This window comes from Nicotiana tomentosiformis, chromosome 3 (assembly GCF_000390325.3).
Source record: "Nicotiana tomentosiformis chromosome 3, ASM39032v3, whole genome shotgun sequence".
In the NCBI taxonomy this organism is placed as follows: Eukaryota; Viridiplantae; Streptophyta; class Magnoliopsida; order Solanales; family Solanaceae; genus Nicotiana; species Nicotiana tomentosiformis.
In genome coordinates this window covers 130,976,787-131,001,118 of record NC_090814.1, presented here as the reverse complement: position 1 = coordinate 131,001,118, position 24,332 = coordinate 130,976,787, and the positions used below count along the sequence as shown (strand labels likewise).

General features: G+C 33.7%; 2 protein-coding genes across 2 annotated transcripts; both read left to right on the top strand.

The window, feature by feature from the left end:
- Window positions 1-10,511: 10,511 nt before the first annotated feature.
- Window positions 10,512-11,885, top strand: LOC138908502 (uncharacterized mitochondrial protein AtMg00810-like). Its single transcript, XM_070199174.1, has 2 exons — window positions 10,512-10,841; window positions 11,826-11,885. The coding sequence occupies exons 1-2, from the start codon at window positions 10,512-10,514 to the stop codon at window positions 11,883-11,885; spliced, it is 390 nt and encodes a 129-aa protein (XP_070055275.1).
- Window positions 11,886-21,420: 9,535 nt separating this feature from the next.
- On the top strand, window positions 21,421-22,848 carry LOC104120219 (pseudo histidine-containing phosphotransfer protein 6). Its single transcript, XM_009631955.4, has 5 exons — window positions 21,421-21,683; window positions 21,772-21,902; window positions 22,210-22,353; window positions 22,437-22,509; window positions 22,700-22,848. The coding sequence occupies exons 1-5, from the start codon at window positions 21,615-21,617 to the stop codon at window positions 22,751-22,753; spliced, it is 471 nt and encodes a 156-aa protein (XP_009630250.1). The 5' UTR covers window positions 21,421-21,614; the 3' UTR covers window positions 22,754-22,848.
- The last annotated feature ends 1,484 nt before the right edge of the window (window positions 22,849-24,332 follow it).

Sequence of the window (24,332 nt, the reverse complement as noted above, 5' to 3'; positions counted from 1 at the left end):
AGCTTCATCGGAAATAATTCCGGATAATTAAACGCCGACTTAAAAAATTATTCTAAAAAGTCAACAAAAGTCAACGCGGGGCCGCATCTCGAAACCCGACATAATATTTACCAAATCCGAACACCCATTCCGATACGAGTTCAACCATACAAATTTTATCGAATTTCAATAACAATTCGACCTCTAAATCTTAAATTATTATTTTTGGAAGATTTTGCAAAGATCTTGATTTTCTCCATTTATGAGGTATTATAATATCACACTGGTCACATATTAAGTTTTGGAGTCAAGCAAGTTGCGAAATAAAGGTCAGCAAAAGTTATCGTAAATTTCTCTAATAAATTTTCTAAACTTTGGGTCAAATGTATCAGATCATTTCTCCCAATATATAAAGAGTTATGGGACCCACAACCTACCAAATCGAAGGTCTACAAGTCTAGTTTGCAACCAAAGAAATCTCACATCAAAACGACATTGGAGTAAAACGTTATGACTATTTTACCGCGGACTATCCGGGCTGAAATCGGGTCGCAAACCGGGTCGGGTCAAACAAGTGGTATAAGTCAGAAAATCCAACTTTTAAGACCCCAAAACATTTCATCTTCGTCCCAAAATAGTGAGAAAGCTTAAGAGAGGGTTTCATGGTGTTCTTGAGTGATTAAGATGCATTTTTAATGATTTCTATCGTTAAAGTTTGCCCCCTGCCTAGAAGCGCAATCTCTACGCTTTGCAATCGTTTTTCCCTTCTATTAGCTGTGTCTGGAGCTATTTTTGGAAGATAAAAAATTGTTGTTCTTGCTGGTTCTTCAGGATTTATACTTGGTTTACCAAGGTAATCATCTTGGGACTCTTTTATGATTGTTTTTACAAAATTCTACGGGCGTTTCGTCAAGTTAGGGTCATATGGCAAATCTGCCGATTTAAACTCATTTATGAACTGTTTATAGGTGAGTATAAGCTGCATATATATAGTGGTTTCGAATCTTAGGACGTAAGGAATAACTTTCGTGAAGGAATTTACAGGCATTCGGACGTTCGTTGGAGAGGTATGTTAAGGCTAAGCTTCGTCCTTCCTTTTAGCACGAATTTTGGGAAATTCCTAACACGCCAAATGTGATATTTTACTATTATTTTGCTGGAAAGACCTTCTGTGAAAGGCATTGGTATCGTAGCTGAAGTATTTTCATGATGCTATTAGGTTGATATTCCACTCGTTCGGTTAAAAAGGATATTCGACATCTATATATGTCATTTTGTCGGCTTTCTTAAATATATGTCCATATATATGAATTCTTATTCATCTTTGGGTTGTGTGACTTAAAAATAAAGGCATTTAGTATTGGTGATCAGTCCTTCTTCCTTGTTAAAGTATATTTTAAAATCTCTAAAGTGACACGTCGATTTCAAAATTCTCAAATATAATTTTTATGTTTAAACTACTAAAACATTTGATTTTTTTTTAAAATACTTTCTTTTACTAATTATCAAGAAATCAGGTATAAAGACTAAGTGAAGCACCTGAAGCTTTTTATGAACATATTCAGAGTTAAGTTATCTTTCTAAAAGTCGAGTTAAGTTTTCAAACTTATTAAAAAAAGATATGAGGTTCCACGAGACATTTGTATGCGATACGAAGGTGATTATGAGATTATGAGAATAAGAGTACCAATGAGCCAAGGTTGGCTAAGTTCTTGTTATGGCCTATTATGTGCATTCAAAGTTCATATCATACATGACATATTATGCATGGACTTCGAGCTATAATCGGAGGTAAGGGGCCTATTTGCCCGAAAGACTATATATATTATATAGATGGTCACGGGTTGGCAATATGATACCGGTTAGCTACCGGGAGAGACCGCCATTGCTAGCATTTGGTTGGGTATGTCATGCATTTACATCAATATATATGTATTCACGACATACGATTACACGAGCATACCATACATATTTTATTACTATGAGGTTGGATGTCGGCCATGGAGGCTATCAGAGTTTCAGTGTCAGGTGGTATCTTTATTACCTTTTTACATCAGCTATGTATGATTCTATTTTCTGCCTTACATACCAGTACATTTTTATTTGTACTGATGTCCCGTTGCCTAGGGACACTGCATTTTTGTTTCGTGCGTGCAGGTCCAGGTAGGGGCTCTGATCGACCCCTCCACTAGGATTTCGGGGTTCAGCTGTGAGTTGGTAAGCTCCGCCTCTTCCTGGAGCTTTCATAGGATGGTTACTTTTGTTGTACAGTTTGGGTATAGTTGGGGTCTTATCCCGACAGTGCTTATGACACTCTTAGAGACTATTGTGGACACAATATTCTGGGTTTCTTTTTGCTGCTTTCAGTTTCCAGCCCATAGGCTTGGCATGTATATATAGGTGTGTAGGCATGTATGTCTTCAGTCGCGGCCTCGTCGGCCAGCTAGTATTTTATTATTTTGGCTTGTCTACCTATGTTTATATGGCTTATTGTTATTCATGTCATAACCTTATGGTCCAGGCTTAGTATTTCAGATGTTATGCTGCCCGATATGTTGGGCCCCCAGTCTAGTTAGCTAGTATGTTTAGTGGCTAACTCGATCGAATACAGTATCGAGTGCCAGTCGTGCTTCCCCTAGTTTGGGGCGTGACATTTTTCTCTTTTAGTTAATTCTTAAAAGTTGTAATTTTTTATAAAAATTGTATATACACTCATATAAAGTTGTATATACATGGTACTTATATATTAATTTTATATAGAAGTTGTTAAGATACTGTTATACAATATTAAAACTATATATGCAATATATTCTAAGTTTGGCAGTGTGTCATTTGTGTATATTGAGTGTATTCGAGCGTGCTTGTGTATCTAAAATTTATCTTGTATACATTGTGAAATGTACATCTCTCTCTCTCTCCCTCCCTCCCTTCCTCTTTCTCTCTCTCACACACACACATATAATCTCGTTATTTGTCTGTATTTTTTCTTCTTGAGTTGAGTTTTTAAGTAAGTTTTTCTCTTTTGAAAATATTATATTTTTTTGAATTCACTAGCTTTTTAGACTTTTGACCGAATTGTTCTGTTTGTGTAATTGAAAACTTATTTGACTGAAATAGTTTTATACTTTACATTGCTTTGGACAGAAGATATATTTTTTATTACTGTAAATGAGATTTCTAAGATAAAAAATTACTTGAGAAATATTTGACATGGGTTTAGAATACGACTACTGTGATTTTTATTTCACTGGCTAGCTGTTATAATTAATTTTTTGACTTCAAATTACATAATAGATTTATGGGTTAGAACTTGTCTAAAGTTTCAGCCGAGTGGCTAAAAGTGATATTGCCTCTAATAGTTTGCTATAGGATATAAAACTTCCTATATTTATAGCCCACCCATTCTTGGAGCAGAGGTTGGTTAGTCTCAATAATGGGCCTTACAATGGAATACGGTTTGGGCCTATCCTACAAACGACTTTAATTAGGCCCATAAAAAAGAAAAGAAACTTGGAAAACAGGCTTGTTTAAATCATAAGAATCTTACATAAATGTATCAAAAGTTCCGACTTACCAATCTCTAGCCATTAATCATATATTTATCAAAATTAGCCAAACACATATAAAAATAGAAAAACCAAATAAATAAGGTTCTTTCTCTCCAAGTATTACACGCAAAGATCTCCTTCCATATTTTTAAGCGTGATCAACAATATTAGATGCAAGACAAAAAATGTTTTTTATAGATGAGGTAGCAAACAAAGTGATGAAATACAAAAATATATATATCTATACAAAATTATAAAAATCTAAGCAAAAAAGGATATTTTTCAATGGGTAAGGTTGAAACTCACTGAAAAGATATAGGTGAGTCAATATACAATATTTGAGAAAGATTGGAGGTGATTTGGTATCAAAATTTGTAGTTAAAATCGAGTTCAATAAATTTTTTCGCGTCACATGTATCAAATATGTATCATACACACAAGTATATATGGATATACATGTGTAACACATTTGATATAAATATGATACATATGTGATACACAAATGATGCACAATGTGATACACATATCATTTTTTTCATGTTTCATCTTCTACTTCGAATTTTCAATTCAAACCACCTCAAAACTCAGCCAAATCATTCAAAAACTGATATTCAAACTCCTTAAGATGTACTCAATCTATTCTAATGATACCCCACTCAAAAAAATGAACCTTTTTTGGAAACAAATAGCTAGTAGGCTAATATTGGTAATATTTGGCTAATATTAGTAATATTTAATGAATTGATCAATTTTTTGTAATAAACTACTTATAAATGGACATATATAGCTGATAGTTTCTCTTAAATCATTTGTACGTAAAAATAGCATGAGCTACCCAGTTTTCGGGCTAGTAATTGAAAAATAGTTAGCATTTACAAAGTCATTGAAAAATAATCACTATTTTATGTGGAGAAAAAATCAGGACAAAAATACCCTAGCTGAAACATGAAAAGCTCCAGCATAATATGTTGGATTATAGAACTTCTACGTATAAATTTTCAGTATATTCTGTTGGAACTCCAGCACATTATACTGGAATCTCATATGCAAAAATTTCGAACTCCGACACATTGTGCTGGATTTTTTCGAATTTTTCAAGGGTGTTTTTGTTTAGATTTTATTTTTATATGAAAAAATGACTAAATTTCGATTACTTTTGAAATTATGGCTAATTTTTAAGAAAATTTTACCTCTTATAGCAATGTTTTACACCTTATTTATTATAAATAAATATTCTTTTAAAATATTATTTTCTATAGCTACCTTTTAGGTTTTATAATAAAATATGTATTTATGGTCACTTCCTACTGTTTAGTCATTAAATACGCTGGGTAATATTTTTTTCTCTCCTACTTTCTGTATACAACTTAACCACGATCTTCCCCTCCCTCCCCCCACTCTCTCTCTCTCTCTCTCTCTCTCTCTCTCTCTCTCTCTCTCTCTCTCTCTCTTCTCCATGAATACAACCACGATTCTCCACTTATTCATCTCAATTGTCTCGCGAAATTTTTAATTTTTTTGCTCCAAAAAGTTGTGGTAAGTGTTAAAGTTGATAGATTTTCGCTGGTATCGGAATTGAATGGAAAAGACAAGACAAAACGAAATAGAAAAAGATAGAGGAGAAACAAAGATCTGGAGAAATACAAGTGCAGATCTCAAATTTTTCAAAGCAGAAATGAGAGATTCACTACCTGGACGACCCAGAGGGCGTTGGTACCGGGGACGACTCCTCACATGGCGGCGGCCTGGATATCGGTGGATTGGGGACGGAGTTTGGAGCTGAGGAACTTGAAGAGTCCGTTACCTTTATTTTCATTGTATTCAATGTATCTTGATTTATTCCATGTATTTCATTGTATTCACGAATTTAATTTTTCTACTTTTTTAATATATTCACTGTATTTAACTGTATTCAAGTTGATATATAATTTCAAAGCTTCACTTTATTTTACTGTTTTGTCCAGCAGTATATATTCAGCAATATGTATTCAATGTATTGTAGTATGTATTCATATATATTTTTTTATTAATATAATTTATGTATTCAAATGTATCTGCAGTATGTATTCATATATTTTTGCACTATAGATGACCTGCTATACTTCATGTATTCAATGTATTGTATGTATTTAACTGTATTCAATATAATTATATAATTTTAATATATAAATCTATTTTTAAAAGATACCACTAAAAAATATTTTAGTAAAAATATAAATTTTGCGTGTTATAATTGAGTTTGTTGAGTTATATTAGGAGTCTATCGCGTTAATTGATTCACTTACCATTTTTAAACAGCTGAACACCTTTTTTTTCGCAGATTTTTATTACTGTATTCACGAATACAGCTCGCGAATACATATGAATACAGCTTATGTTTAGTTGGACTTACTTGTTTTTCGCCGAATTTTGTTATTGTATTCATGAATACAATAGCTTGAATACATCGAATACACTCTATAACAAGTAAAAATATAGCTATAGGAAGTAATTAAATAAATGATAGCTATAACAAATTAATAGTCAAAAAATTTCTCAATTTTTAATTACTAGTTATAAATAGGCTATTTCACCTTCTCCCCCCCCCCCCCCCCAATTTGTACGTTTATCAGCGCATTACAAACTCAAGGACACTCCAGTGCTCCAGAAGCCTACAAATTGCAATCAGGAAATTGTTATCTTGAAATTGTATTACAGTTAGTCAATGATTTCCAAATAAGTTAGTGACAAACAAACTTTCCCCAATGGATAACATTCAAGAAATCAAATTCTAGAGCTATCCGACGTCAAGCTCAAAGATTCTGTTTTAAGCTTTAGTTTTGCATTTTCAAACGAATATCTTGTTGTTCTATCATACTGCTCCCAATAATTTCTATTTGCGTTATATAATAAAATACTCGAGCTTAAAATAAAAATTATATTATGAAAATAATTATATTGTGGATATCCATTTATTACTCTACTACAGATAATTTTTCTGAAGAAGATTATCCATTTAGTACTCTGTTGAAATTTATCTACAAGTAGCTGATTCAGGCAAGTTGCAAGAAGCTCAATGAAATGATTTGCAGCAGCTTCTTATTAAACGGGCAGGTTGCAAGTAGCTCATGCAGACAGCTTACAAGCAGCTAAAGAAAAGTCTTGCAGCTGCTTCCTGAAAAGTCTCGCAGCTGCTTCCTTTCTTCTATAAATAGAGGAGTTTTGAGTTCATTATGTACATAAGTTTGAAGTTTGAATAATATATCAGTTTCTCTCTATACTTGTCTTTACTTTACAGTCTTTATTTTATAACACGTTATTAGCACGAGACTCTGCCATCTCGAGAAAATACTTTGAAAGTATCAGAGGTACGAACTTTCTTTTTCTAAATAATGTCAAATCTTTCTAAACTTGAGTTTGTAGCCCTGGATATATCGGACAAAAGCTACATGTCTTGGGTGCTTGATGCCAAAATTCATCTTGATACGATGGGTCTGGCAGACACCATCAAAGATAAAAATCAGGCATCAAACCAAGATCGTGCCAAAGCAATAATATTCCTACGTCATCACCTTGATGAGGGCCTGAAAATGGAATATCTTACTGTTAAAGATCCAGTCATACTGTGAAATAATTTGAAAGATAGATATGACCACCTGAAGATGGTCATTCTTCCACAGGCACGTTATGATTGGACTCATCTAAGGCTACAAGATTTTAAATCTATCAGTGAGTATAATTCTGCTATGTTCATAATTATTTTCCAATTGAAACTATGTGATGATAATATTACTAATCATGATATGTTGGAGAAAATTTTCACCACTTTTCATGCCTCGAATATGCTCCTGCAGCAGTAATATCGAGAGATGGGATTCAAAAAGTATTCTGAACTTATCTCAAATCTTCTTGTAGCCGAGCAACATAATGGGCTATTAATGAAAAACCATGAAAGCCAACTTACTAGTTCTTGTCCATTTCCTGAAGTGAATGAGACGAACTTCTACCAAGCTAAGCGTGAAAGAGGACGTGGCCCCAGTCGTGGTCCTGGCCATGGTCGGGGAGGAAACTCTAATCATGATAATAACAATGCACCAAAGAACCCTCCTCACCACTAGCAGTGGAAAAGGAAGGAACAAAAGCATGAAGCGGTACAAGTAGCAAAGCCAGAAAATGCATGCTATAGATGTGGAGGAAAAGGGCACTGGTCATATACATGCCGTATGCCAAAGCACCTAGCGGAGCTGTACCAAGCCTCCCTGAAGAAGACATAGAAAAATGCTGAATCAAATTTTATTTCTGAAGATAATTTAGACTTCATGCATTTGGATGTAGCTGATTATTTTGCACTCCCAGAAGAAAAAATAAGTCATGTGATCGGTAGTGAATCTGTAGAAATGTAAATATTTTAATTTTTATCGTTTGTAGTAGATAGTATGGTTATGTAATTGTTGTACATAAATAAAAGTTATGCTTTGAAAATAATGTTTACTTTCATATTTATTTTATTTATGTCATTTTGAAGAATATAAATAATCTTCAAATTATGTTTGGATCAAAGACCAATCATGAAGATATTTGTGTAATTGATAGTGGAACAACTCATGCCATATTCAAAGATCAGAAATACTTTTTTTATTTGCATAAGAAAAAAGCATATGTTTCTACAATTTCTGATAATATAAGTTTGATTGAAGGCTCCAGAAGAGCTACTGTATTTCTGCCTAAGGGAACACAACTTATTATCGACAATGCATTGTTCTCCTCCAAGTCCCGAAGAAATTTGTTGAGTTTTATAGATATACGCCGAAATGGATATCATGTTGAGACAATAGATGAAATGAACGTGGAATATCTTTGTATTACAAAGAATATTTCTGGCCAGAAATGCAGTGTAGAAAAGTTACCAACTTTATCTTCTGGCTTATACTATTCAAAGATTAGTACAGTTGAAGCACACTCTATCGTAAACCGAAAGTTTACTGATTCAAATACTTTTATACTTTGGCATGGACGTTTGGCCCATCCTGGATCAATAATGATGAGACGAATTACTGAAAATTCAAGCGGGCATCCATTAAAGAACCTGAAGATTCTTGCAAATAATGATTTTTCTTGTGATGCTTGTTATCAAGGCAAAATGATCACTAGATCATCACCAATGAAGCTTGGCATTGAATCCCCTGCCTTTTTAGAATGTATACATGGGGATATATGTGGACCTATTCACCTACCAAGTGGGTTGTTTAGATATTTTATGGTCCTAATGGATGCATCTTTAAGATGGTCTCATGTGTGCCTACTATCATCTCGCAACCTAGTGTTTGCAAAGTTATTAGCCCAAATAATTCGATTAAGGGTACAATTTCCAGATTATCATATAAACGTTATTCACCTTGATAATGCTGGAGAATTCTCATCTCAAGCTTTTGATAATTACTGTCTATCAGTTGGAATAAAAGTTGAACATCATGTGGCTTATGTTCATACTCAAAATGGCCTTGCAAAGTCATTTATTAAACGACTGCAATTGATAGCAAGACCACTACTTATGAAAACAAAATTGCCCATTACTCTTTGGGGCCATGCTATCTTGCACGTAGTATTACTTATCCATCTCAGACCGACACATTATAATAAATATTCTCCGTCACAATTAATTTTTGGTCATGAACCAAATATTGCCCATCTATGAATTTTTGGATGTGCTTTATATGTGCCAGTAGCACCACCACAGTACAATAAGATGGGCCCCCAAAGATGGTTAGGAATATATATTGAGTTTGAATCACTCTCTATTATTCGCTATCTTGAACCATTGACGGGAGATTTATTAACTGCTCGATTTGCAGATTGTCGATTTGATGAAACAAATTTCCCATAATTAGGGGGAGAGAAAAAGGAAATCAAAAGAGAAATTGTGTGAAAAGTTTCATCATTATCTCACTTTGATCTACATACCCCTATATGTAATCAGGAGGTCCAGAAGATCATCCATTTATAAAATATAGCAAATCAAATGCCAGACGCATTTACTGATTTGAAAAGGATAAGTAAGTCAAATATCCCTGCAGAGAATGTTCCTATCCGAATTGATGTCCCAGCACGACCATCTACTAGCATGAGAGCTAGTGAACCTAAAGCACGCCTGAAGCGTGGTAGGCCTTTGGGTTCTAAGGATCGAAATCCTAGAAAAAGAAAATCGACAAATGATCAAAATGATATTATGAAGGGATCTCCTAAAGAGACCCAAGATCTAATTAGTTCTGAGATTCCTGAAGAAATCAATGAACCCGAGACTCGAGTGAGTGAGGAACTTTTAATAAGTTCTACTGGTGATGGATTAATTTAAATCGATCTGAAATAGTGGTGGATAATATTTTTGCATATAATGTTGCACTTAACATTATGCAAGATAGTGAGAATCTTGAACCCTGATCTGTCGAAGAATGTCGACAAAGATCTGATTGGCCAAAATGGAAAGAGTCAATTCAATCGGAATTGAAGTCACTTGCTAAAAGATTCTTTGGACCAGTAGTCCAAATACCTGCTGGTATAAAATTAGTTGGTCATAAATGAGTTTTTGTGCGAAAAAGGAATGATAAAAATGAAGTTGAAAGATACAAGGCTCGCCTTGTTGCACAAGGATTCTCACAACGACCTGGAGTCGATCATGAAGAAACATATTCACCCGTTATGGATGCCATAACATTTCGATATCTCATCAGTTTAGCCTTACGTGAAAGGCTTGAAATACATCTAATGGATGTGGTTACAACTTATTTGTACGGGTCACTTGATAATGAAATTTACATGAAAATCCCTGAAGGATTTAAAATGCCTGAAGCATATTCAAAATCTCGGAAAATGTACTCAATCAGATTTCAAAGATCTTTGTACGATTTAAAACAATCTGGGTGCATGTGGTATAATCGCCCTAGTGAATATTTGCTGAAAGAGGGTTACATAAATGATGTTATTTATCCATGTATTTTTATAAAGAAAATGGCTTCAGAATTTGTTATACTTGCTGTTTATGTTGATAACATAAATCTTGTTAGAACTCGAGAAGAGCTCCAAAAAGCAATTGAATATCTTAAGAAAGAATTTGAGATGAAAAATCTTGGAAAGACAAAACTTTGTCTTGGTCTTAAAATTAAACATTTAGCAGACGGGATCTTTATCCATCAATATGCCTATACAGAAAGGGTATTAAAACGTGTTTACATGGACAAAGCACACCCATTGAGTACACCAATGATTATTCGATTACTTGAAGTGAATAAAGATTTGTTCCGACCTCCAGAAGAGGATGAGGAACTCCTTGGTCCCGAAGTACCCTATCTCAGTACAATTGGTGCACTAATGTATCTTGTTAATGCTATAAGGCCTGACATAGCATTTTCTGTTAATTTACTTGCAAGATATAGTTCTTCTCCTACACGAAGATATTGGAACGAGATTAAGCATATATTACGATATTTAAAGGGAACTCTTGATATGGGTTTATTTTATTCTAATAAAGATAGTGCAGATCTTATTGGTTATGCAGATGCAGGTTATTTATCTGATACTCATAAAGCTAGATCTCAAATCGGGTACGTGTTTACATGTGGAGGTACTATCATATAATGGCGATCCATAAAGCAATCTATTGTTGCTACTTCTTCAAATCATGCTGAACTAATAGCTATTCATGAAGCAAGTAGGGAATGCGTATGGTTGAGATCAATAATTCATTTTATTGGAGAAAAATATGGTTTGAAATGTGAGAAAAAACCCACAATTTTATACGAAGACAATGTTGCATGCATAGCCCAATTGAAGGGATGATTTATAAAAGGAGATAGAACAAAGCACATTTCACCAAAATTATTCTACACACACGATCTTCAGAAAAATGGTGACATTGATGTGCAACAAATCCGTTCAAGTGACAATCCGACAGATTTATTCACTAAATCTTTACCAACTTCAACTTTTGAGAAGATGGTATACAAGATTGGAATGCGGAGACTCAAATATTTGAAACAAGATTTTTATCAGGGGGAGTAAAATACGCGATGTACTCTTTTTTCCTTACTAAGGTTTTTTCCCACATGGTTTTCCTTATAAGGTTTTTAATGAGGCATCTATCAATGCGTATTACTAAATATGTGTACTCTTTTTCCTTCACTAGAATTTTTTCCCACAGGATTTTTTTCTAGTAAGGTTTTAACGAGGCACAATACCTTTTAATGAACATCCAAAGGGGAGTGTCATGAAAATAATTATATTGTGGATGTCCATTTATTACTCTGCTATAGATAATCCATTTAGTACTCTGTTGAAGTTTATCTACAAGTAGCTGATACAGGCAGGTTGCAAGCAGCTCAATGAAATGATTTGCAGCAGCTTCTTATTAAACAGAGAGGTTGCAAGCAGCTCATGTAGACAACTTACAAGTAGCTAAAGAAAAGCTTTGCAGTTGCTTCCTGAAAAGCCTCGCAGCTGCTTCCTTTCTTCTATAAATAGAGGAGTTTTCAGTTCATTATATACATAAATTTGAAGTTTGAATAATATATTAGTTTCTCTCTATACTTATCTTTACTTTACAATCTTTATTTTATAACAAATTAGATCTTTTAAGTGGTGGAAGACTAGCAATTGAAGTTATCTCCATGTATTTGAATACTATGTTTTTGTCAAATGAAAATTATATTTAACCAAGTAAGGGATATACACAAACTAACCTTTAGATTCTAGGGCTAGAATGTGTGCAAAAATAACCAAAACTGATCACTAAAGACCTATGCCTAGCTGAAACAATTTGTAGCTTAGACTTATCCCTTTCAAGGGAGGTTATAAGTCAAGCTTCCCTTAACATCAACTACCTCTAACAGGGATAACAATTCAAATTAACTAACACATTCTTCCATCTACAATGCTTTTGCCCACAATTATGTGCAGCTGTAAAACAATTTCCTTCTAAATTGTTTCTGCACTTTTTGTTGAAACCTGCGGCAATTTCTTTCAATAATGTTGTGCGAATGAGATATCCAACAAAAAGAAGGAAAAAGATTGAATAGCGGAACCCTCGAGCATTTGGAGATCTCAAATATGCCGATATTAATGGTGACTTACTATTTCGATAAATATTTTTTTTCAACAGAAGAAGATTATGTAAATATTTACTATCAGATTTCATTATGGGAGACATAATTTTTTTTCTATGTGCTTTGATTCATCATTTGGGAGCATTACCAAAGTGTTTCAAAGGCTGAGGTATCTTGACGTAGGCCTTCACTGCCCTAGATCAACCTAAATTAAATGAAATCTATACTATTTAGCTGAAAAAAACAAATACGAAACTTCTTAAAATATGATAAATAACAACTGTAAAGAGAAAGCCTAGGATGGTGTTAATTGGTTTCAAAAAGCATAGGATGGTGTTAATTGGTTTCCTATTAGTATTAACCAGCTGCTTGGATAGCCATGTATTTGAATACTTCTTGATTTTGAAATTCAAATACTTCTTGTAATTTGAATTTTGACGATTAAAAAAATTACAAAGCATCTAAAATAAATGAAGCTCTCTTTTTTCTTGAAAACACATTTTGTTTTTCTCTTAATTAACAGGCAGTCGATATAAATTTCATTAGTTAAATGACTGGGTTTTTTTAGAAATAAAATATATTAATATATAATACAGTTATGTCAATTATTTTGAATATCCTGAAATGAAATTGGTGTCATCTGATCAACAATAATAAAGAAAATACTTACTTTTGTCCAAATTTCACTATTGAGAGAAAAAAAGAATAGTCTGTGGCTCTGTGCTCCGTCCTTTGCTTACAACTTAACAATGCGATAGTGTATTGTAAATGACAGGCATTCTCGTCACGATCCATTGATATTTAATCATTTGTCACTCTGATTCATTATAAAAAAAGAAAACTATAATTAATTGCGCGCATTCTCACAAATGAAATTATGATACTACCTTGAATTATTGTAGAATATAGGTAGACAAATAATTTCATTAGCTATTGAATTCTGTATTCCACTCATAAGAGGTAATCAGGCAATAAAAAGGCAAAATAATGGTGATCTCGAGCAATGTATCAATGCCACTGTGAAGTACAAACGTGACATGAAGAGGATGCCATTGTGTCCTAATTAACAACTTTTCAGAAGCGCACGAATTATTAGATTATTGATAAGTTAACTAACGTTTTGAAGTATACATTTGGAATTTCAAGGCCAAAAGACAGCACATGTTGGGTATAATTATAAAATAACAATTAGCAACAGTCAGAAAGTTGTATTTTGAAAGTAGTAATTAACACCTACAGTAAATAAGCACGGGAGCATAAAGCATGATTATGAAGTCTATGCATATTAAAAACTTCGACAAGCATTTTGGGCATGGACGTCTTCAAAAGTGCTTTATTATTAATTTTAATAACCAAAGTTTTAGGGTTCATCTTCCGAGCTCTCAAAGTTTTCTAATGTAATTCCAAGCGTGCAGTATGTTTTAGACTTTCATGGAGGAAGAGACAATTTCAAAAGTGGGTTAATTAGTTTAACATTGGATTAAAGTATAATAAACAATAAGAATGTTTGTTCGGTTATCTATGCTTTTACGATTTTTAAAAGATTTGTTGATCGAGAGACCTAGCATACGTAATTGCTTAGAACCCGTTTGGCTAAGCCGTAAAAAATTATTTATTTTGAAAAATATTTTTTGATTCAAAAGTATTTTTGAAAATCAATAGTTGGTATTTGACCAATTAACTTAAAAATTACTTTTTACAATATTTGATAAACAAATTGTGTTTAACCAATCTTTCTAAAAAGTATTTTTGAATGTCAAATTACCAAAAAGGATAGTACCAATGTCTTATAATTATTTTAAAGAATGAACTTAAATATTAATCGTAAGAGACTTTTATTATTTTTTATTTTACAACAACAACAACAACATACCCAATATAATCTCACACTGTGGGATCTGGGAGAGTAGTGTGTATGCAGACCTTACCCCTACCTTGTGAAGATAGAGAGGTTGTTTTCAATAGACCCTCGGCTCAAGAAAGTATAAGCACCGCATTAATGAAAATATAGACAAGAAGGGAGAGTACCAAAAAACCATATAAAAGCAGAAAAAAAATAAGATAATAAGGTGATCAACAATGTAAGAAAATAACGGTTAGTCAAAAAAAAAATCTACTACCAACAGAAAGCGAGACTACGTATCAATACTAATGCTATGAACACTCTAGATTACCTACTCTACTACCCTAATCCTCGACCTCCATACCGGCCTATCAAGGGTCATATCATCGGTCAGCTAAAGTTGCGTCATGTTTTGCCTAATCGCCTATCCCCACCTCTTCTTTGACTTACCTCTACCTTTTCGGAGGCGAGGCTGTCAACCTCTCACACCTCCTCACTTGGGCGTCTGTGCTCCTCCTCCACACATGACCAAACCACTTAAGTCGCGCTTCTCGCATCTTGTCGTCAATAGGGGCCACACCCACCTTGTCGCGAATAACCTCATTTTTTATCTTATCTAACATGGTGTGCTCCCGTATCTATTTCAACATCCTCATCTCTGCTACCTTCATTTTCTGGATATGAGCGATCTTGACTGGCCAACACTGAGCCCCAAACAACATCGCCGTGGTCTGACCACCATTTTATAAAACTTAACCATAAGTTTCGGTGGTACCTTCTTGTCAGACAAAACACCAAAAACGAGTCTTCATTTCATCCATCCCGCCCCAATACGATGTGTGACATCTTCATCAATCTCCCCATCCCCCTAAATAATAGATCCAAGGTACTTAAAAACTTCCTCTCCTAGGGATGACATGCGAATCCAGCCTCATCTCTTCTTCCCCTCCTTGAGTCTCACCACTGAACTTACACTCCAAGTATTCTATCTTGGTCCTCCTCAACTTGAAATCTTTAGACTCCAGGGTCTGCCTCCATACCGCTAACAGCGCATTTACACAGTCTCGCGCCTCGTCAATCAATACAATATCATCTCCAAATAGCATGCACCACGGCACCTCCCCTTGGATGTGGTGCGTCAGTACGTCCATCACCAGAGCAAACAAAAAAGGGCTGAGTGCCGACCCTTGATGCAACCCCATCATAACCGGAAAATGGTCTGAGTCCCTATCCACCGTCCTCATTCAGGTCTTTACTCCATCATACATGTCCTTAATCAACCTAACGTAGGCAACATGTACACATCTACCCTCCAAACATCTTCATTAAACCTACATCGGAACTTTATTGTACGTCTTTTATAAGTCGATGAACACCACATGCAAGTCCTTCTTTCTCTCCATATACTGCTACATTAATCACCTAACAAGGTGGATAGATTATATTGTCGAACGTACCAGCATAAACCTAATCTGGTTCTCAAAAATAGACACACTTCTCATCACCCTTAGCTCTACCACTCTCTCACAGACTTTCATAATATGGCTTAGCAGCTTGATACCCCGATAGTTATTGCAATTTTGGATATCACCCTTGTTCTTGTATACAGGAACCATCGTGCTCCCCCTCCACTATTCGGACATATTTTTCGTTCTAAAAATAACATTAAATAACCTAGTGAGCCACTATAAGCCTGCCTTGCCCGCACCTTTCCAAAACTCTACCGGAATTTTATCCGGCCTGGTCGTTTTGCCATTGCTCATCTTACGCATAACTCCCTTAACTTCATCAACTCTAATCCGTCTACAATACCAAAGTCACAACGACTCCCCGAGAGTTCCAAATCTCATAATACAATGCTCTTATCCCCCTCATCGTTTAAGAGACTATGGAAGTAGGTCTGCCATATCCGACGCATAAACCCCTCATCCAACAAAGCTATACCTTCTTCGTCCTTAATGCACTTTACTTGGTCCATGTCATGCGCCTTCCTTTCTCGTGCCTTTGCTAACCTGAACAACCTCTTATCTCCACCTCGGCCCTCGAGTTCCTCATATAAATGACTAAATGATGCAGTCTTGGCCGCCGTAACTGCTAGTTTTGCCTCCTTCTTAGCCAACTTATAATCCTCCCTATTTGCACTCTTCTCCTCCTCGTTTACACTTTTCACTAGCTTCAGATACGTTACTTTCTTGGTTTTCACTTTTTCTTGTACCTCTCCATCCCACCGCCAGTCTCCCTTGTGACTACTAGAGTAACCCTTTGAAACCCCTTATACCTCTCCCGCGGCTTCCCTAATGCACTGCGCAGCGTGGTCCACATAGTGCTTGCATCCCCACTACTCCTCCAAGCCCCATAGTCACTAACTTGACCGCCAAGTCCTGCGCTTTAGCTTTCGTCAAGGCTCCCCACTTGATTCTATGTTGGCTATACATCGCCCTCTTCCTCGTGATCTCAAGGTCCATGACAAGGAGCCTATGAAGGTTCGAGAGGTTCTCACTCGGGATGACCTTACAATCCGTGCAAAGACCTCTATCGAACTTCCTGTATAGTAAATAATCAATCTGAGTCTCGCCCACCAAACTCCGGAAGGTGACCAAGTGCTCCCTCTTCTTCGGAGTATTATTTTTATTTTATTAAATTAAAATATAAAACATAAAGTAATAATACATATTAAATATTTAAATCAATATAACATATATAGTTATATCAAAGCACATAATATTATTTAGTATAATTACTTATTGTCATCATTCAGTATGAATTAGAAGCACATTGCACAAATTACTATATATTGATAATCCACCATGATATAATAAGCAAAGTCATTCACACATGATAATATTTCTCAACAATTTTATCTCTAATTCTATTACACAACGCCTCCATATTAGTAAAAAATTTGTCTTGCATTTCTAAAGGAATAATAGAAGGCCATCTCCTTCCTCAATCTGTGTAGTAATGTATTCATTAACAACGCATAATGCATAATTTATTTTTTTAAAATTAAAATTTAAAAAGAAACTAATTATTATCTATTATAACTAACTTTCTCCTAAATTGCCAAGTGACCTATTATGAGAGTGTCCCTTGGGTTAATGTGGAGGTTTTTTCTTCTTTTTAATAATATATAGATTATGCGATGCAATTGCAAATTTATTACCTACTTGTAGGTAATTTTCACAAATTAGATTTGATAACTATTTTAAAGATTCGATAATTAATAGCCTATAACATAAAAAATTATAAATGATTATTTATTGAAAGAGAATTGATAATCCAAAGAAGAATGTAGATAATTTGCTTAGTGTGAAAAAAAAGAAGTTAATTTGAAAAGTTAGAAGACATTATACAAAGAAAAAAAATCATAACCAAGAAAATTCAAAAAAGAATTTGAAAAGTTATAATATATTCATATATATAATATCTCTAATTTAAAAAATGGTAGAAAGTGGAAATAAAAAAAAAAGCTTAAATTAGTAAAGGATAATTTAAAAATTTTAAATTTATGGTGAGGATAGTTTTGTTTTGGATAAATTAATTTTCTGCTTCTGCTTCTGCTTCATGGAAGAAGTTAAAATTTTCTGTTTCTTCCCAAAAGCAGAAAAACTATTTCTGCAGCTGGCCAAAAGATTTTTTCTGTCTTGGCCAAACATGCTCTTACTCATGTAAGGTCCTCTCATATATTTGTACTTGCTAAATTTTACATAAATTAGTGTATAAAAGGTTATTTGTACTGGAAAAATAAAAAACCAAAATGTTAATCACACATTTATGATTAATACACCATTGTATACCAAAAATTCTTTTTACTAACCCAAAAATCATGCAGGCCGTTTCAAAAGAGCCCATTGAAACTAAAGGGACGTTGGATATGATAGATAAGCAAAAATAATCCTGAAATAAAAATTTAGCATCATTTTATTTTTTATTTGGTCACTAATCATGAGATAAGTTATCTCTGGATTAAACAATAAAATTGAAATAAAACAATAAAATTAATAATTTCAAAATTAATATAATATACCAAACAATTAATAAAAAATAATATAAGAATAATTAGTCCAAACATAATTAATCTCGACGTAACTTGTTTTCAAATCAACAATCTCTAAAGTTAATGAAAAAATATGATACTTAAGTAACAAATTGCTATACAGCAGGGAGCAGGACCCAGATTGCCACGTGTTGAGTAGAGCTGTAACATAGTCAAGAATATGCTCCAACAAGTGACTGTACCATGTTTACCGGGGGACTAGCTGAGCAGTGACCACAAAATGCTTAGCCCAAACTCCAAGGTTTTGGGCATGGGATGATGTAGTTGAAGGGAGGGAGGTGGCATAAAAAAACAATTCTTTTTGCAGTCGAGAAAAAAAGAAAAAGGGAGTAAAGACGAAATTAGGAGTCAGATGAAAAGTGAAACCACACTCGTATGGTGTGGGTTTTGGCAGTATGTAGAGTGAGTAAAAAGGTTTGGTAATGTTCTTACAAATTACTGCAGTCTGCAGCGCTAGCATTTTTTAATAGCAGGTAAAAGGAGGTGGGGGAAATGACAGTCACTGGGTAGCAGTGAGTTGTCGGGTGAAAGGGAGAGAGAGGAAGCTTAAGAAACAAAGAACGCCGCACTTGACAGCAAAAGCGGACGCCGGACAGCACGCGGGAGGTGAGGTGACTGACTCAGTACGGGTAAAAGCAAGTTGCAGGTCATCACTCAACACCATAACCAGCTACACTACCAACGCAGTGGCAGCCATTAGTACACTCCAATAACGCCTGCGCCACCCTTAATTCTGCAGTTACAGAGTCTCCTTGAACATTTGTTATGTAGACCATCCTGAATAGGAGCTTCGGTCTAGTTGATTCCCCACATTCACATCGAATTTCCCTTTTCCCGTACCCAATTACCAGTCTCATTGACAAAATGTGCTTGAATAGTTTGAAGTACTCCTATTTGGAAAGGAACAGTTTGTTAAAATCTAATAGGAGTAATTAAAAGGGAAAAAGTCTAAGATCCCGTTTGGACATAAGAATTTTTTCATTTTTTTTTGAAATTTTTTTACTTTTTTTCAAAATCACTGTTTAGCTATAAAATTTTTAATTTTCACTTGAAAATGAATTTTGAAATTTTTTGAAAATTTGAAAAACTCAAAAGCTGTTTTTCAAAATTTTTACTCAGATCACTCACAAAAATTCAAAAACAACTTAAAATTATATTCATGTCCAAACACAATTCTAATTTTCAAATATCATTTTCACTTGAAAAATAATTTTATTTTTTTTTGGAATTTTATATTTTTTATGTCCAAACGCCCACTAAATTTACCCCTCTACTTTTGAAAATTATGTACATCTAACCTCCGATATACTATTCAGTCAAATTTACCTTACCGTTATGCTATCCGGCCAAACAATATTGCTAGCATGAGTAAACTTTTGAAATAACTTCTCAATACGTTGACCCGGAATTTTTTAAATCATTTTAGTTAGGTCACTTATTTACCCCTAATTAAAACTTGAAACAATGTGAAGCGAAATACTACTAGTAACAATAGGAAAGACGATGACATGACAAATAAGCAGAATGTATCTCGATTTATTTAAGATTAAAGAGATTTATTTAAGTGGAACCAGAATATTTGCTGTAAATTACTCCTTATAATTTGACTTACACACATAGTATTGATTTTGTCCAATTAAAGTTCAATGAAAAACAGAGGATTCGAAAAATCCTAATATTTTTAATAGGTGGATTTAGGGCACATCGTGAGAAGGATAGTCCGTTCATATGACACTTCCAAGTATTGTATGTTTCAAATTTTAAGATCGTCATTTTGTTCTTAATATCGATCGTGCTCCTGTCCCAAGTAAATGATATTTTAGAAAGTATTATTCTGTCCTTTCTAAAAATTGAGTGGCTTCTTCCTAATTTAGAAAGAGTGTGTACAAATACTTTACTTGTGTCTTTTAGCATATCAAGAGAAAATAATTTCTTTTTTCATATTATACCCACATAATTAATTAGTCATTTCAAATTATTTTTCTCAAATCAATTAAAAATATGCACCACTTAATATGTGTATCATGGTAAACAATGCACTTTATTTATTATTTATCAAGAGATGTGTGTAAAGTCCATAGTGGACAAGTAAAAATGATCGATTAGAGTACTATGTAGGCGTAAAAAATTTCAAATATGTGTTTGTTTATAGAATTAATCTAGTTTTTGGTAGATTTTGAAAACCAAAACTTCAAATCTCAAATATAGCTGTAGATTTTAAAAACCAAAACTTCAAATCTCAAATATAGCTTAACACCTCTTTTTGGGCCAAATCATGATCATTTGGGACTGTTTATCTAGGAAAAAGAAGAAAAAATAGCCTTTTTAACATGTCAAAACTTGCCCCAAGCGGATCCTAACATTACTTTTAGTATATTAAATATTTTTATTTACGGTAAAGAAATTCTTTTTTATTTAAAATTATGTGTACATCAATGACCGTCATCGAAATTGAAAAGGAGCGGGTATAAAATGTTATTCTAGTTGCGAAGCTATTACACTTTCAACCATTAAGTTAGAAATAAGAGCATTGATCAAGTGAAGAAAATACTTAGCACCATTATTGATCATCATGAGAAGTAGATTAGCGGTCATGAAAATATATGTTTTGAAAACATTATAAAATATACTATGTATATTACACTGATTAGATATTGATAAAATGCATAAATAACAATTAAACCTACATTTCAATTTGCTGCTCCCCATAAAAATATACTCTGCCTTTGATTTATCGAAAAAAGATGGGCGGAAAAAATAAAAGAGTAAGTAAAAGACACGCACCATTTATGACTCGTACCCCGTTGGTATATAGGGGGAGGTACAATATGGATAGGTGGGGTCCATTCAACGCCAGATGGCCACCCTTTTATATAAGTCTTCACTCTCACCTGACTGACTGCAATTTCTGTGACTGCCATTTTTACTCCCCCCAGAATAGGAAACGACACCATACTCTTCTTCAAAACAACTCCCTTTCGCCCCTACATTTAGTAAAAAGCCTGAGACAAAATTAAAATCTCCCACTCTCCCTTTCTTCTCTATTCCTTTGGTCTCTCATTTACTATTACTAAGTTTAAAATAAAGCAGCCAAAACGGGTCTACCTCTGTGGATGCTTGGTCTCGGCATGGAGCGATTGCGAACTGATATCAATCGCTTGCTCGCCTTACTCTTCCACCAGGTATTTGTTTCATCCTTTTTCTGGTATTTTTTCTGCTTGTTTTTTGCACGTACTAAAAGCGATTTTTATTCGTACGTAAAATAAATAGGGAGTATTAGACGAGCAGTATTTGCAGCTGCAACAGCTTCAAGATGAATCCTCTCCCAATTTCGTCTCTGAAGTTGTCAACATCTATTTCCAAGAGTCCGAGAAGCTCTTACGAAATCTCAGATCGTTGTTGTGAGTTTTAATTTTTCCTTTCCTTCCCCATTTGTTTTTTCCTTTGCTTTCTGCACCTCTTTCTTACGGAGTTTCAGACACACAAAAACAATAGATAAGAGGTAAACACACAAAAAAGCGATTTTACTAGTAGTACAACTTTATTGTGGGCATGTTTTTTGGCAAGCGTGGGAAAAAGGTAGAAAAGTTCTAGTCTTTTTAAATGTTCTCTCTTTGGTCTGGGTTATACATACATCTGAGTTTGTATAATTTTCTTTTTTTCCACTTTTCTTAACTTTGCTTTTTAAATATTGCAAAAAAAAAACAGGATGGACAGAGAGTTCTCGGACTACATGAAAATGGGAGTGCATTTGAATCAGTTCATAGGAAGCAGCTCAAGCATTGGTGCCAAACGCGTTCGAAATGTATGCGTTGTCTTTCGCGTTGCGTCCGAACAGAACAATCGACTAGGGTACAAAAACAATTCTTATAAATGTTTAATTAACCACCTTTATTTTGGTCATTAATACTGACCAGAGAGTCTACGTTTGGCAGATGTTTGAGAGCTTTAGAGTTGCTTGAACATGAATACTGCTATCTCAAGAACAAACTCCATGAACTTTTCCAGGTAAGTAATTAGTAAACATAGACTAGTACTACACATTTAATTATCATCCTACTTTACACTGTTTTATGCGGAGATGAAAGTACGCCATGCATTAATTAATGCTACTCCTCACTCAGTCCTCAGTCCCTATCATAGTTCTAATAATGAATCTTTAGCATTAATTAGTTCTGATCATAGTTTCGTGCTACAGATAGAGCAGCAAAGACTGCTAGCAGCTGCAGTCAGATACCCAGCCCAGCACTAAACAAAGCACAGCTAGCAGATGTCAATATCTTCTTGCATCCAACTTTTGAGTTTTGGTTCTTAGAGTTTGACAACCAGTTAACATGTGCGTTATCGCCAGCAGCCCAGGACGAAACAAAAGCACAAGGAAATGAGATAGCGAAATTTAGAACTTTTTTTCCGGGTGTTACGTATTTTTTTAACCTTTGAGATATGGAGGGGAATTAGTGGAACTAGGACTAATGATTTGGTATAGTTTGAATTAAGTCTGCAAAATTGTGATTCTGAAATTAAGTATGGAGATTCGGCTTTAATGACTCTCTGACTGCTTTCTTTTATGGAAATGTGACTTTATTTCCACGTACTAACATCAAAAGCATCCAATCAATTTATATCTTGCTTTATAAAACATCTAAACAAAAGCTCGCTTATCAAAAACAACAGTCAAATGAGTGTGTTTCTGCATGTAAAGAACATTTTTATCTGTCAATATCAACGACGTTGCCAACCAGCTTATTATCAGTCGAAAAAGGGTCTAAGATTCTGTATTTATTGTGAGGTACCTATCACTAAACTAAAGTAAAGGAGTGGAGTAGTTTTTTGGGATTTGACTCCTCTTCAGTTTTCACTCTATAGTGTATATACTTTCCCAAGCTCCTATTGGTATTAGTATGTGACACCTATTTTTTTAAGAATCAAAGGTGGTTATTTCAGATTTTTTAATTATTAAACCAAATTAATGATATCGAGTTTTTTAATATTAAACCAAATCAATCAACAAAATCGAATTTTTCAATCTTGATTTTTCTCGCATTTTTCAGGTTTTTTCCGTTAAAGTCTTAATAGCATAAAATATATATTTTGTGCTCCAAATATTACTTAAGTCCTAGTAAAATACAACTATATAATATATTTTTCAAGAAAATAACACAAAGATAAGTCATAACATTATACTAAAATATTCAATAACAAAAATAAAATAATAAAATTATATAAAACAAATAATGCTAATTAATAAGTCATAATGAAAATTAACATAATCTAAAAATACTATATAGGTCATGCTAAAATAAGTATAGCTAATAAATATTAATATTAATTACATAACCAAGTAGTAAAGAAAAAAAATAAATTATTTATGCATTTTCATTATAAATCAACGTAAAACTAAAATAGTTATCCAAAACTCTCATCATTCCTAGTATTGAATGGAATATTTTTTCTTAGCATTAGTATTGATTTGAACTTTGTATGAGTTACTACATTTATGGGCTATAAAATTTATTTACCATTCAAGAATGTTAAGTTTAAACTTGAAATAATATGTTAAAAGATAAAATTGTGAAAAAATTTAAGAAATATTTATAAATTACATTACAATAAATATTTATATGTATACAATATTTTTAAAAATTATATAAATGTACTATCGGGTTAGTTTGGTTTCGATTTGACTTTTTTAGTTAAAAACCAAATCAAACCAATTATGATCGAACTTTATTTTTCAAAACCAAACCAAACTCAAACCAAACCACATCGGATTTTTTTTTTCCGATTTGACTCGAATTATTGGTTTATCGGTTTTCTTTGTACAGCACTAG

Excerpts from the sequence above, each read along its gene's own strand:
- LOC138908502 (XM_070199174.1), top strand. The coding sequence starts at position 10,512 with ATGGCTTCAGAATTTGTTATACTTGCTGTTTATGTTGATAACATAAAT. Across the intron at positions 10,842-11,825 it reads AGGAACTCCTTGGTCCCGAA|TACTCTGTTGAAGTTTATCT; the intron begins GTACCCTATCTC and ends TAATCCATTTAG.
- LOC104120219 (XM_009631955.4), top strand. The coding sequence starts at position 21,615 with ATGCTTGGTCTCGGCATGGAGCGATTGCGAACTGATATCAATCGCTTG. Across the intron at positions 21,903-22,209 it reads CGAAATCTCAGATCGTTGTT|GATGGACAGAGAGTTCTCGG; the intron begins GTGAGTTTTAAT and ends AAAAAAAAACAG. Across the intron at positions 22,354-22,436 it reads GAACAGAACAATCGACTAGG|ATGTTTGAGAGCTTTAGAGT; the intron begins GTACAAAAACAA and ends TACGTTTGGCAG.